The sequence below is a fragment of the Branchiostoma belcheri genome, unplaced genomic scaffold, assembly GCF_001625305.1.
Source record: "Branchiostoma belcheri isolate BF01 breed outbred unplaced genomic scaffold, Haploidv18h27 scaffold50, whole genome shotgun sequence".
NCBI lineage: Eukaryota > Metazoa > Chordata > Leptocardii > Amphioxiformes > Branchiostomatidae > Branchiostoma > Branchiostoma belcheri.
Genome location: NW_017804132.1, coordinates 1,884,814 through 1,900,366, shown reverse-complemented (window position 1 = coordinate 1,900,366; position 15,553 = coordinate 1,884,814). Strand labels below are relative to the sequence as shown.

Here is a 15,553-nt window from a genome sequence, read left to right as displayed (position 1 = left end):
TGAACAATCTGGATGATCGTCTGGCTGACTTAGCTACAGACTTCAGCAGAATGTCATTGTAGATAGACGAATTGATGTGGGTAATTTTTGTTGTACTAGTATTATGGCCTATTATATTCAACTTTAAGAAGGTGCAATGTTGTACAATGGATAGCTGGGGACTGTACGCTCGTGTCATCTTAAATGTTGTAAGGTTCAGGCTAGATTGAATATGCATTTGGGCCTGTTTCGTACTCAGGTGTTCAAAGTTACAAACGTGTTTACGTACTACCGTGCCATGGCCAGGTTAGAAAAGTGCAATGATGTGTCCTATAGCTAAGGGGCACTAGTGCACTATGTTTTGATGTTGTTTGTTTTCTACGCTTGGTGCGTTACAGACGCATCGTTCGTAGCACCTTGTTGATTGACTTCTCACGCAGCATGAGAAAAGCCTCTGGGCACATAAAAGAATAAGAAATGGCTGTACAGGTGGTGCTACAAACTAAAACAAACTGAAGATCGTCTCAACAGCTATCCCAACCTCTTGAATCTTGTTGCATTTTTTTGACCGATGATACGGTATACGGCATATAAAATACTTCAATTTCCAACAACCTCTTGATAAATAACAGGACTATATGTTGTCTGGTGCACATATTATATTCACCATATATCCATAGCAAAATACAGACACGACAACGCTTCAAATACCTTCACCACATCTGTTTATTTACTTCAAGATTGACAGGTCACACAGCATGAAAAACGCCCTGCGGCTTTTCAAAGGTATCCAAGCATAAACATGGTATGGTGCAGCGTTCATACATCCTGTTACAAAGTAGTGTGATCAAAACATACAGACTAAGTCTAATAACCGATAGAAAACTCTAAAGGTGACAGGCCACCTCCCTTGTGGTCTATAGGCATACCTAACACACCGCTTATTTTTTTAGTGTTTATAAAGTTCTCAAATTAACATTCAGAGATGTATATATTTTTATACAAATCTATATGTTTGCTATGCTAAAGTATTATACTAGTCATAGCTCAGTATTTTGGGTACAATCTGTCATATAATACAGAATTGTTGTCACCCCTAACCATTCACCATCACCTACAGGAGAAAAACTGTTGCATATAAGATATAAAAGTCATCCCAATTATGTTTATATTGGATTATTGACTATATACCGTCCCTGTTGTGTTACTAATACATGCAGTAACTACTTATCGACTCGACATTTTCTACTTCTTGATATGAAATTTAAAACTTCTTTAAACGTAACGTTTATCTTTCCGAGTATAACTTTATTCCGGGTATTACAGAACTGTATTACATCTTGATGTAATGTTTTGTTGGGTTATGATATAAACATGACTAAAGAACAAGCTACCAGTTGTTTTTTTGTTGTTGTTGTTGTTGTTGCTACTGTTCTGTTTGTGAAGTTCCACTTCCGTGCCCTTTGGAAACGATTTAAGAAATGTTCTCGATCTGAATCGATTAAGAACCTTGTATTTCTTAGCTTGATCAAGTCATTTTCTCACGAAAATATTCCTCAACTTAAGAGAATGACGAGATTCAGTGGTGATGCTGTGGTTTCTAGGCTTGGCGAGCCTCGGACTCAAGGCCGGGTGGTAGGAACGGAAATGGGAAGGGGACAACCTCCAGACGATCTGACATCTCAGCCTCAGAAGCCCTGTCAGCTTTGCGAAGTAACGGCAGATTGAGCTGAAACAGCTGCGACTCCAGTGTTGGTCCATTTCCTGTGGAAGTAAAATATTGACGACAACCTTCAACCATACTGATTTCATCATGTGGGTGACATGCCCGATTATTGATTTTTGCGGAAGTCGGACAACAGATATTTACCATTCAGATTTACCTATTTTCTCCGAGGGTCATATCTGTTACTAGTATATTTTAGTTTTTCGTTATCTACAGTGTATAAGCACATTATCATTTTTCTGTGCAAATATTGTGTTAATGAAGCAGCCAAGGGTTATATGCGTAACGCAACTGATAAATGAAACGTACCTTCGGGCATGAGTCCACATGGTCCGGACGATTTGTTTCGTGCATTTGGCGATGGCAACAGGGTGATGACGTCATTGGTAGAGCCCTTCCAGGCGAACACGACATCCGTGGAACCATGCGGACTGGGCTTCATCAGGAACACTCGTGGGTCGGTGGGGGTCGTGATGTCTTCGGGATCATCCGGAAGATCGGTACCATCCGGTTCCTAGCATGGAAATAACAAACTTTGAATGGACATCGTTAACGTTCCTCACAATTGGCTAAAATTGTCCTCACTTAAAACACCAAGAGCTTCACAAAAAACATACATTTTCTCTTCCTTTCTTTCTTAGAGTTTTACTTACCCCCACGCACAACTGTGGTTTAATAGCATTTCCGCTGCCGAAGATGAAGTTTCTAGAATCGGCAAACTCTAGTACAACATAGGTCCCTTTTGCAGGTGGACTGCTTTTGTAGGAGTGCACCCAGATAAGCGCTAGTATCAATGAAACACAAGAGAACATTAAGTTCAAAATTTGTCACCAGATTTTCATGGGTAATCTTGTATATGCTGTTTGCATATTATATATGCTTATATTAGAAATTCAAAATATTCTTTAATTGATGTGTCACCTATTTCTCTGTAGAGGATCTCGTAAACATACATACTTAATTATCCATAGTTTAACTAGCTTCATAATTTCCATGTTCGGCTGCTGATATAAAACTTAAGAGTAAACTGCTGACTGATTCTAGCTGCAATACAGCTGTTTTAACAACAAGAGTTTACCAGGTTAAAAGCGTCTAAGTTACTGAATTAGGTTTAAAAATGCAGTAGTGTTTGTTGCAAGAAGGGCGGCAGTTATTCCAGTGGAAGAGAAAACTTGTGAGCCTTACCTTTGCTCTTCTTGTCCTCCGTCAGGTAGTTCCTCCAGATCAGTGTGGACTTCCGGTTCCTCCTCCTCTCGAAGAGGACTCCTTTTCCAGTAGGGTTACATATCATGGCTGTTTTCACAATGTCAAACTCAAGCACCTTTAAAAAAGGGTAATCGTCAGGGCTAAACCGATTGACTATTGAGAATGAGGATGGCTATTGCCAATACAGGACTCTTTCGTACGCACACACATGCACGGAAACCTGCACATACGCACACTTTCACACACTAAGGATGTTTTTAATCCTTGCGCAGAGACAAATTTAAACAAATAAGCAGGGCAGCGGTAAAGTCAAGTCAAACTTACTGTTGTCGTTTCTCCCTTGTCTGCCATGTTGACGCCGTGAGAATGAGGTTGTGTCGCACACTTGTACTTCCTCGTCAGCTCAGACCCAAGCCCGGCACAGAAATGTGGGATCAAGTCCCCCAGCCCCTGTATATACCCCTCCCTTTATATACCGCGTCTAAAAATAGAGACAGGTGGGACATGACGTAATTCAAGGACGTAATTAGACAATTCGCATAAGCTCTCTGAAGATAAACCTTTGACCCTCAGCAGTTTACGGTCTAGTGGTGTCAGGTTAGTTAGGTAGAGTGGTGGAAACCACACCCACACATGCCACATGAACAACATCACGTATCAAAACTGGTCTTTAAGAACGCTTAAACGTAGCGTAAAGGCGACGTTTCTTCTTCTTTGTATTCTAACACCACCACATTGTGACGAGGTGTTAACACAGTACCTGTGTTGAAAATTACCTTACAGGCCACAGTGTATAGAAATGAGAATGTCTATTGTTAAACACCAGGTAACACAATGGCTGCAGCCTTGCCGCATTGTAATGTGGTATTACCTAAGATTAGTCTCAAAAAAGGCGTTTATCCAGGATCATATACTATATGTATATGTATAGACGGAGTAAACATAAAAACAAGCAACCAAAAAATACAAGTAACGCAAAAACTGATTCCACCAACATTTAATCACCTAGATTCAGAAACCAACATTAACGTTGCTCTATATAGAATATATTGTATGAAAGTACCCCTTAAACGAATTATGAATAATTAATAACAAGCATCGGTGAATAAAAATAGTACATCTGTGCAACGTCCAACTTCTGAGTATAGTGTCTTCTTCTTTAGTTTTACACTTGTGCAAAGTGCATTCAGGCTAAGGTTTCATATTACATGTATAAACTCAAAGTACATGTAACATGTTAATGCTTTAGCAATCATTCCCCGTTTGGTGTAAGGAGTGTAGAAATAAAAGGACGCAACTGGAATGAAACGACAACTTTTGGCGGAGAAAGACGAATACAATAGTCAGTTGAATGTTAGATAATCTGGCCCCATTCTTTCACCGATGTTAGTGTATATATAATCTATCATGAAAGTTCATCTGTGTTGGTAGTTACAAGTTTAGATTTAAAACTTTAGATCCAAAACAAAAATTCAGCTCTCACCTAGAGCTTTCGACCAGTTACTCTGGTCTTCCCCTGTAGACTGACCCAGTGAGGCTTGTCACTGAACCGCGACGGGGGCCGACATTGTCTACCAGATACCTTTGACCCAGTGTTGACGTCACACTTCAAAGAAGCCACGTGACAGGCCTCACTGGGTTAGTCTACTGAGGAAGACCAGAGTGACTGGTCGAAAGCTCTAGGTGGGAGAACTTTTTGTGTTGGATCTAAAGTTTTAACTCTAAAAACGTTAGTATATATATATATAGTCCCTAAAGCTTCTACTGAAAGTTTGTTTCTCTCTACTTCTTCCTTTTGGTGGCCAGCTGATCAAACACCTTCTTGGCCCATTTGTCCCATTCAGCTTCAAAGAAATTTCCCGCCACGGGGTCCCCCAGCTCGTACTTTTCAGCGAACGCGCGGACCTTCCACAACCCCCTGCCTCTTGCCGTTATGCTTGTCTGCCTGGGCTCGTCAAAATCCAGCCTCTTGGTCTGCTTGTAAACCAAAATGACGTAACGGTGCGGCCCCGTACCGACCAGAGGGATGGGGCTGATGTATTCGGAAATGACGTCGCCTCTGCTGACGTCATTTCCGGGAATGTTACCCACAAGCCAGTGCTTCCACTGGCCGTACCGAGGGTCAGCCCTACTAGGCGAGTCAGGATCTATCATGGCCAAGGTGTACAGCTGACCGTCTTCGGCTGGCCACGTGACTTTCGGCTCGTTCTTGGTGTCCGTTGGGGTCAGGGTCTTCCCGAAACTGACTCTGACGTCATCGAACTTCACTTCCGCTTTTTCCATGGGAGGGTTGTCCAGTACATCCGGGACAACGGCGGCTTCTTTGAACTTTGCGGCAACCCGGTTGTTGTTGTTGTTGTCATCTTTTCCGTTCCTCTTCTTCCCCTTCCCCTTTCTCTTCCCGTCCTTCCTTTTCTTCCCCTTCTCTCTCTTCTTACCACCCTTCTTTTTCCTGTCTTCCTTTTCGGGCTGTTTGTTGCCAGTGGGGGTAGGGGTGGTTGTTGGTACAATGGCGGGCTTTCGCATCTCCTTTTCCGGTGTAGTAAGCTCCGGCGCAAGGGTGGTCTGTTGCTCGTCGTCTCCTTCTCCTTGCTTCCTCAGAAAACTTTCCTCATCCTGGCGACCTCTCTCTTCTTGCCCCCTGTTCCTTCCCTTCCCCCTCCCCCTGTTCTTTCCTCCACCCCTTCGTCCGCCGCGTTCGGCTTTCTCAGGTTCGGGCTCGTTCGGGTCCGCTCGGTTCGGCTCCGACTTTGCACGAACGAGCGGCCGGGGCTCCTCTTCCCTCGGCTTCATGAGTTGTGGTTTTAATTCTGTGGCAACACAATAAATTAGTGAATTTAGTGAATACATGAGTAGAACTGTAAATTGGAATGCACACACAAACATACAGACACACACACACACACACAGACACACACACACACACACACACACACACACACAGACATACACACACGCGCGCGCGCGCACACACACACACAAACACAGACATACACACGCGCGCGCGCACACACACACACACACAGACATATACACACACGCATACACACACACACGCACAAACACACGCACAGACACAAAGTTTTGTCCTGCAAGCATGAAGTTAAGTCGGACATTCTATATTCTGTCTAATGTCCTTGCTCCACTGTACATGTACACAAAAATGTAAAAAGTGTATGTTATAGACTTCGCTTGTCATTCTTGTTTTATTTTTTTAATATCAGCTGTATATGATATCACACATTACTACGCGCCAGCTTTTTTAAAAAGCACTTGTTTTTAAACCACCTCCTCACCTTCGCGTAACTCGTAAAAGTCGGAGCTGGCCTCCAGGCGAAGCCGCAGCCCCACGGTGTAAGAGTTCCCCTTCTTCAGGAGGCATGTCTTCCGGACTTTGACGTACTCGAAGGAAAGACACCGGGCGCGGCCCCTCTCCACGCACCGCGCGGCGCAGTCGGCAGGGGACGGAGCCTGGAGGGACGTTTCCATGCCGTCCTTCACTGAAGCAGCGACCCCTGGCGTCCAGATGAAGTCCTTCATCAGAGCTGCAGGGAAGAGAAAGACATATGAGGTAGCCTCCACCAGGCCTTTCCACGGGAATACGGTTCGTAGAATTCGGCAAAAAAGAGAGTAAAATTGGCCAAGGGAGTCCGGCCGCGGGGAGTAGTTTCTTTCCCTCCCTCCACATGGCGGCCACCCCCCCCCCGGCAAATATTCTCCTATATATAGTCAGCGTCTGTCTGGTAGAGACTATATATGAGGAAGGTGGCGTCATTTCTGATTTTAGTGAAAACTTACCAAAACGTCAAGGAGGGTTAGCCCACTTAGCAGACTCTACGACTTTGCCTTTTTTGCTTTCAATTTCACATTGAATGCGCTTTTTCTTAATAATGCATAACACAAGAAATTGTTACTTAAGCAACAGGATAGATTTTGAAAACATTTAAGTAGCATCAACTACTTTTCGTCAGTGACAAATCAGTATTATTTGTACACTGACCAGGGTTCTTGTGCGGCTAAAAGCAGCGTAGAATAGTTTTGTATGTCTTGGTTCAGAACAACGTTAGTTCTTACAGAAATGTTGTACGAAACCTACCTTCATTCTCATTGGTTTGCCTTTTAACTCTGTCCAGGCTGGTTTCCAACCGGCCAAGGACCGCAGCTTTGGCGCCTGAAAAGGATGACACAAAAAGGTGTGATATGCAGTTTGGAAAGGAGTCGCTAGGGGGATAGACCTATTACATCCCCAACATAGACGTAACGTAATCTAATCTTCAAACAATGTAAGCATTATTTTATACCTACCATCTAGTAATGATATGTACACCCTTGTGTAGTCGTTGATACTAGTATCCTAACTTGCGACCAACCCACTCTCCAAGCAGCAGAGGTTTTGGTTTTGGGTTATTTTTGGCGTGTTTTTAGGCTTTTTTTACTTCTAGTGCAAAAGAAAGAAACCCCGATTGAAAAAAAAGGCCAAAAACACGCCAAAAAATAACCCCAAACCCAAACCTCTGCTTGGCCGGAGAGTACGACCAACCAACGAACCCGGGTAAAACACCCCCACAAACGCGCAAAATGGGCTCGTCCTCAACAAGACATTTCCCGCCAAATCCAGCTGTGAAAACTCCACAACCGGAAGAGAGATTTCAAGATACCGCTTTTCCCTGCCGACCTCTTGTCGTCTGACTACAACACAAGATTAACGTCTTCCCGAACAAACTAAAGACGGCGCTGCATGGCGTCTTGACCTTAAGTCGCCTTTCCTTAGCTGCTTAGTTAATCTTTCTTCTTCAACTCAAGGGGCCCTGCATGTCCTTTATTAAAGGAATCTTCCTCTGAATTGGCGCATAATTCGTAAAAGGACCACTTAAATTTAATGAAAAGTGAATGCTAAAAACTTAAATCGGTGCATTCTACGTACGTAAATTATACCTGACGTAAAGAGAAGTCAGCTTGTTAAATGAACGTAATACAATATACTAGCCACTGTCTTTCTAAATTCAGTGAGACCGCTGGTACCCTCATATAGCCCCCCTTTTAAGTGTTGTATGTAGTTCCTGAGCTAGATACGGTCCCTGATTTTCTGTAGACAACATTTGATATAATCTATTTCCTTGTATTTCCGTGTCTACAAAACAAGACGGAATATTCCAGATCTACTTTGTAGCCTCTACGTATAGCAGGCTTCAGAAGTTTCTGGAAACAATATAAATTGGACAAATAGACAGATAACATGCCAGGGGACTTAGTCCGCCAAAAGGAGTACGTCTGGCCAATTTCTACTTTTTCAGCCGCTTCCGAAGCCTGATAGAGGCTAAGTCATGATGTGGGCAACGCTTGAGAAAGAGTGACCTGATCTGTGGTTTTGTTTGCCTGTTTATTTGTTTGTTTGTTTGTTCGAATTTTGATTACTTTAGATCTTCACATCATCATAGGATTATAAGTCGTCAGCGAAGGAAGATCAACAGAAACAATTTCTATTCGAAACGAATATCGACATGAGACGACGATCCCTGCTGACTGTTGGAATGAAACGAGCCTGTTTAAAACCAACAGTTTGTGTACAAAACAGTCGCCCTGTCCATTATGACATCGTGTCACCCTACAGACCCACTCAGGACGGTTTAGCCAACAACCGTGGCATGCTTTGTTGTAGTGAGAGTTTGTTTGTCTGACTTGTAAACTGTATTTGTCCGTTGTGTTGTCACATCGTTTATTGTTTATTGTTTATTGATAGAGCCACAGAGACTAGGAAATCCTTCTCTGCTTTTGGCTTCTTTGAGTTCTATTATATGTGAGCGCCGTTAGGGTTAGAAAAGAAAGTCGCGAACATTTCGGTCTAGAAAATAGCTGTTATGCAGCAATACGTATGAGGGAGGGGTATAGGCGCTACCAACTGATCCGTCTGACGGGTCTAGACATTTTAGCCGAATGGTTAGAGCGTCGGGGTTGTAAGCTGGTGCCCGGGTTTGGCGTAGGTTCGATCCCCGGCCCGGGACCAGGAGTGCTTCTACTCTCCTAATTCTTACAATATACGTACAAACATCGCATATGCATGTAACTGACACTGTTGTGTTTGACAGGATGATTTTGGACGGCCGTTCTTGCTGTGCGTACCCCCGTGAAGTTTAGCGTGCCGTCCGAACAAAGAACTCTCTGTCTAACAAACCCCAACCCGTGCAAAATGCACAGCCACAATGTCAGCTATGTGTGCGCAAACAAAGGAGACTGTAAATTCCGAGAGTAATTTGTTTAGAGTCCGTGTGTTGGCATACATATAAATAGTTGAGTGGTCCCAATAGTTCAAGAGCATTCAATGAAGTATATACATGTTTTAGTTTTGTAGTAATAAGTACCCTAGTACCAAGGACATTACATGTACATGTAATCAGATGTTGTTTGCCTTAGAAACAGATACGAAGCTAGTAGTACATTATGTTTACTACGATTTTATGTGATGACTGAACAGTTAACTTAATAAGACACTGCACCAAGAAAATTAAAGATCATTGACTTTACTGTTTCCAGTTCGCTATTATTTCTGACTAAACATATCTTGTCATGTGTCTCGGCATTCTTTAGTGATCTGGACATGTAGCTATAGTATATAAAACGCAAGGGAAGCTTAAAAACATGGCCGAATTGAACCCTCTAACTTAACTCTTTCTAATTCCATGAAAAAAAAATCTGATATTGCCACTTGCCTTCATCTGTTTGCAATTTGATAGCAGGGACTAGAATCTACCTTCTCTGGATGTGATTTTTAGCGTTTGTTGCGTGAACGCAGATCGAACTTTGTGTTTTCTTACTTCTCGTTCTAAATCCAGAGATAAGTCCCAGGGCTTGACCTAAGTCAAAACGCCCCTGCCCGCTGGCTGTTTTACTGTAGTAATCCCTGCATACGCTCCACAACATCTCGGGGCACAAACGGGCATTGACATAGTTTATTAGCCCCTACCAGGCTTCGGGATGCGGCTGAAAAGAGTAGAAATCGGCAAAATAGAGGGATAGAGAGATAGTGTGCCAGGCGAGTTGGCCTTCGGGTGCGGCAAACTGTACTCTCTGGCGGACCAACTCCCCCAGCATGTTATCTCTCTATTGGCCTGTTTCTACTTTTTCCAGCCACCTCCCGAAGTCTGGTAGAGGCTAAGAGTTTATCTAATCTGGTTTTCGCCAGGCTCTGGGTGGGTAAAGAAATGTAGAAACGTCTGACAAGCTACAGTGTATAGTATAGGGAGGGCGAATGTTAAAACGTGTGTTCATAATCAAGGTCTGTAAAGGATTGGGTGAGGCCATGGAGGTAAAAAAAATTCTCTTATACCTACATATGCATAGTGGGGATGTGATGCCGTACTGTACGAATCAGAGCATGACGACTTTATTCATGATCAGTCGTGTTACACAAAACCTGCGCATTCTCTCGCAAAGCAAACCTTCGTTCACTGAAAAACATCTTGAATCTTTACCACGACAAAAAAAAATCATCAGTATGTGTGTTAGTTAACGAAAATATACAAACAATGTACATTGATGTACAAGCTACAAGCTTAAGAAAATTCTACCTTTGAATCATAAGATATCCTAAAACAGTTCACTGTTGTAGTACGAGTACTAGTAGTAGTCGACTTCACAAAGGTCATTGACCTCGACCTGCACAAGGTAATCCCACATAATACCCAAATCTGATGTACCCCCCTCTAACTCACATTCTTGTCTGAGAATGTATCCAGAGGAATGCGGCATTGTCTAAATAGCATCCTTTTGAGCTAACCAGTATTTAGGTGGCTAAAAAGGCGCATAATGGGTCAATTTTCTAGCAGATGTTTTTGTTCTGGTCTCTTTTGTAAGTCATTCAGGTGGTACCGATTTTTCCTGGTTACATTCACCGTTAATAAGGATGGTCATGGTGTGTGTGTGTGGTCAAGTGCCCTAGATACGGACATTCCGGACAAAACACAGAGGGTCAGTGTCTGCGAGTCTATCATCTTATGAATGGCATAGCAACGATTTTTGGAAAGACAAATTCAATGACAGTGGTTTTTCAAATGTCGATAAAGCAAAGAAGAATTAGAAAAAGTGCGAAAGGAAGTTGATATTAGAAAAAAAAGAAAAGTCAATTGCAAGAGCTTGGAAATATGTTTTATGGAAGAGAGGGAGGGGGTAAGGCTCAATGATAAACTGTTAATGTCCAGTTAAACGTGTTCTGGATTTTCTTTACGTTCGAATCGTCTCAACTAATTAGTTTTGTAGTATTCAAGATGCCACGGGGCGCCGGTCGTTTTTAATAGAACCATTTCATTTACTGACTTTTACTGGCAATTTGAATCGTTGGCAAAGAACTTTATGCATGGACAACCTTTGTGTTGTACAAGTTATTCTCCGACACAAATTGTCAGGGGGGGGGGGCAGACATTATTTCTCTCCTTTTAGACGACAGGGCAAATTCTTATGGTAAGAAGTTTTATAGACTCGAAATAAACCTGAAACGGACGATTTCTTATGGTTTTCTGGTAGTGAAGACTCTACAATATCGGCTGGTCTCCGCCAGACTCCTTTATTATTTGCAGGCTGAATACATAGAAGAAATCGCTCCAAAAGGGGGATATGTAATAGGTCAGAGGAGTTTGCCGGCCATAGAGAGTCCAGTGTGCCTAGTACTAGCCAGCTCTCCTCTTGTTTCGCCATTGCGTGCCTCTAGGTTTAACCCTTGTCTTACTGTAATCCTGACAATATTCAGAGTGTGAAAAAAAGGTCAATCCCTCAAGACTTGTTTTTCAGCAGGATTTCAACGACGTGTCTGGAAAATATCATCAAATTTCTCAATAATTGCCCAAACTTGATAACGTAGATTGTCAGAGGTTGTGGCCTCTTTAGAACGTTGCCTAGTTGCCTTAGACTGGAAGTCATTAGCCTCTAACAGGCTTTGGGAAACGGCTGGAAATCGTAGAACGGTTGCGGCAAACTGTACTCTCTAGTGGACCAAATCCCCTGGCACGTTATCTGTCCATTTGGCTAATTTCTACTCTTTCCAGCCGCTTCCCGAAGCCTGGTAGAGGCTAGAAGCCATCCATTTTAGGGCTATTGTCTCTAATTATCACGACTACAGAATCAAACAGGTCCTAATTAGGATAGTATCTAGGCTACGTTACATAAGAAATTACTTACTTATTAGGTGCGCCAAGTAACGCTGTCAAGGAGTCCTTGCAAATTATTTTCGCGCCAAGATGGCGAAGCTTTTTGCTACAAATTCTTACACACCTTGCCTCTACCAGGCACCGCGGATCTCTGGAAAAATAGTAGGTTTACTATCCCTTTATTTCGGCCAATTTCTACTATTTTTCAGGCGATCCGCGGTGCCTGGTAGAGGCTATCACACACCCTCATGACGTCTGAGTTCCAGGCTACTCCCCGACTCGGTCAGTCACAGGAAAAAAAGGACGGCAGGATATTCCCCAGACCCTATCAAGACTACGTCAACACAACCTGACCACAACTACCCCACTCTACACACCATAATTAGTACATCACATGTTTAACGGAAGTGCTCACGTCAAAGTGAAACAACAGATGAAAATACAGTTGTTTTTGCTAGTCTCTACCAGACTAACTACGCTGGTGATATATAGAATATTTGCCAGGGGAGTTTGACCGCCTTGGGGTTTGACTGGAAGAAACAACCTTCCGCGGCCGGACTCCCTTGGCCAATTTTACTCTTCTTTTTGCCGAATTCTACGATCCGTACTCCCGTAGAAAGGTAGCCTCCATAGCATGCCAAAAACTGTGAGTTTTGGGGGTCTTCAGCTCTTTTGGGAGCTTTTATGTGCTATTTTCTGATTGCATATAGACAACATAGCCGGCCTGGTTGAATTACCCCCGTTTTACAACTGGGCTAGTCAGAAAACAGCCGAAGACCACCAAACCCCCAGTTCTATAAGCCTGCTACTGGGAGGCTAGTAGAAAGGCCTGGCTATGTTTTTCTTTCTCCGAGTTTTTTGTGTTCTACTGTAGTAACAGATGTTTTGGTTCAGGCGTGAGGTTATACAGACAGATCTAGATATAGAAACACTGTAATTTACTCCAGCGTGTTTCCCGCTAGCGGAAAGCTTGACGTCTGGTCGTGATTACGGACATTCTAACATTTCTCTGCTTTGATATTCTCTCTGTAGACGCAGTGAAATGTGTCTCAGATCTTATTGAAAGTTTCTTTGGCCCTAAGCTTATCCAGCTGGCCAAGTCACACACACGTAAAACCATCCAGCTGGTCTAGGAAAACAGTAACATACAGCCTACAGTAGTGGGCCGAAATGCACCAAGGATAAACAATAGCTAGCACTAGTACTAGTACTGCATGTATACGTAGTTTGGTCACAAGTACTTAATTAAGTGTAAATTCTCAAAGTGTGCCAAAACAGTTACTCAAGCAACTGGATATGATTTAGGAAACGGTCAGACGTCGACGTTTCAGGTAGTATCCACTACCTTTCGTCAATGACTGAGAGACGAGAGGAGAAATGCAAGCTTCTTGTGGATAAAAAGAAGAAAAAAAAACTATACATATACACATGTTCTTTTAAAGAGGACAAAGTGATGTTGCAAGCTTCGCCCAATTTTCTGATGCTAGTTTTTGTTTGTTTGCTATGTTCGCCCATAACATTTTACGCATCTATCCAAGCTGATCTATCCAGTCTCCTAGTCTCCACCAGACTCCTTTTGCAGGCTGATAAATAGTAGAAATTGGCATAAAAAGGCAAGCTGGAGATTCTATGGCGGCCATCTCCTCTGGCCAATGACATTCCCTTTTTAGGCCAATTTCTACTATTTATCAGCCTGCAAAAGGAGTCTGGTGGAGACTACCAATCTCCTTCGGTAAATGTTTACTGGAATTTTGTTGACAGATACTAGTAGTTGTGACTTCATAACCTTAATTTACACCCTTGTAAGTTTGAGGTATATACTACAACCCAAGGCGCTTCTACAAAGTGTGTTGATCAACCTAATTTACAAGCTAATTAGTGGCTAATGAAGCTCCCGTGGGACCTCACAACACGCAATCTCCGCCCGGCCAGTAGATAACTGCCCGGCGGTGGCTGGGGTTCATTATTCCTCAGTCAGCAGCGCTGCCATTCACGCTAAAGGCTTTATCTTTACGCATAACTTATTTCGTCGTTTGGCGGGCCACCAAGAAATTGTAACGAAATTGAGCTTTTGTGGGCCGTGGCCACCAAACTATTAAACTCCGCTGGCCATAGCAACCTCGGTTATAGCAAGGACATTCTACTCTGATAGAACGTCCTTGGTTATAGGGAGAATGTTCAATTTTCCACCATAATCTCATTTAAGCAGAGGTTTAGGCTTCGTCTTAGTTTTGACGTACATGCTTAAGGCGTTTTTACCGGGCTTTCTTTTTTGTTATCTTTCATCTTACGCCACATTGCTTTGGGTGGCAAATATACTGCCCTGCCACATTTTGATACATACTCTTGCAGCCACTGAAAAATCATAGCGCTTACGAGGAGAAATGCGCAACTCACTCCCCTATTTTGTCCAGTTTAACTATCCGTAACATTTTCGAGGCCTGGCACAGGCTAGAGTCGCGTAGGAGGGCACTAGTTTAAAGAAGGCCTCTGGTTTGCGCCACAATGCACCGTGTGGTTTAGGCTATGTACAGCTATATACATGTACAAACAGTTTTGCGCTTTCGATTTGTTGCACGCACTCGCCTACCAACAGGAACTGACTACTGATACATACATTCACACACAAACGCCGTCGCTAAGCCTAATTCACTTACCTGAACAGAAAGCTCCCAACAGTACCACGACAGAGAGAAACAAAGTCTTGGCCAACATCGTCTTGTTGTAAGTTGCTTGGGTCGCCCTTTCTTCAGTTCTTTCCCAACTTAAAAAGCGGTGAGAGAGACAGGGCTACCAGAAGAAGACACGTCGCCAAATCGTCCCAGAGGGTACGTTAAGGGTGACTAGTCACCGCAGCGGCCGACCAGGGTCCAGGGACGGTTCCGGACTAGAAGTTCTGGGGAAATTGGAAGCATGACGTCACATCACGTGGCACAAGCCCAGGGATCTGGTTGGTCGCCAAGTTTCCTCTCCGTGAATAAATTAACAGGTGAGGCTGGCATGAAGAGGTAAAGGCCATGGGAACATTTCGAGTTGTTTACTAAACTTCGCTTAATTTTGTAAACTTGGGGAAAGTCCATAAACCAGCTAAATACCTAACCGTTATAGATAAGAACATCGTTGGTTGGTGAGTGAGTGAGTGAGTGAGTGAGTGAGTGAGTGAGTGAGTGAGTGAGTGAGTGAGTGAGTGAGTGAGTGAGTGAGTGAGTGAGTGTAAGGGCACAGTAGTTCCTCACACTGAAGACAGAGGAAAGTGGCGGGCCCTGACGAAGCTAGTCAGCTCTACGCATCATGTTCAAGAGGATTGAGTGAGTGAGTGAGTGAGTGAGTGAGTGAGTGAGTGAGTGAGTGAGTGAGTGAGTGAGTGAGTGAGTGAGTGTGTGAGTGAGTCAGTGAGTGAGCGAGTGAGTGAGTCAGTGAGTGAGTGTGGTTTAAAGTTGTCGTACAATGGATAAATTCATGAAACTATTTCAGTCAACTGTTTAAAAAATCTACTAAGTATAAC

At 43.2% G+C, this 15,553-nt stretch overlaps 2 protein-coding genes across 2 annotated transcripts; both read right to left on the bottom strand.

The window, feature by feature from the left end:
• Positions 1–753: 753 nt before the first annotated feature.
• LOC109480334 lies at positions 754–3,323 on the bottom strand. The gene is made up of 5 exons (XM_019782525.1): positions 3,236–3,323; positions 2,891–3,026; positions 2,359–2,489; positions 2,015–2,219; positions 754–1,743 (listed from the first exon to the last, which is right to left on the bottom strand). Exons 1-5 carry the CDS (start codon positions 3,260–3,262, stop codon positions 1,580–1,582), a joined length of 663 nt encoding a protein of 220 aa, XP_019638084.1. The 5' UTR covers positions 3,263–3,323; the 3' UTR covers positions 754–1,579.
• Positions 3,324–4,600: 1,277 nt separating this feature from the next.
• Positions 4,601–14,923, bottom strand: LOC109480298. The gene is made up of 5 exons (XM_019782484.1): positions 14,706–14,923; positions 11,038–11,043; positions 7,008–7,076; positions 6,208–6,456; positions 4,601–5,721 (listed from the first exon to the last, which is right to left on the bottom strand). Exons 1-5 carry the CDS (start codon positions 14,761–14,763, stop codon positions 4,694–4,696), a joined length of 1,410 nt encoding a protein of 469 aa, XP_019638043.1. The 5' UTR covers positions 14,764–14,923; the 3' UTR covers positions 4,601–4,693.
• Positions 14,924–15,553: the final 630 nt, after the last annotated feature.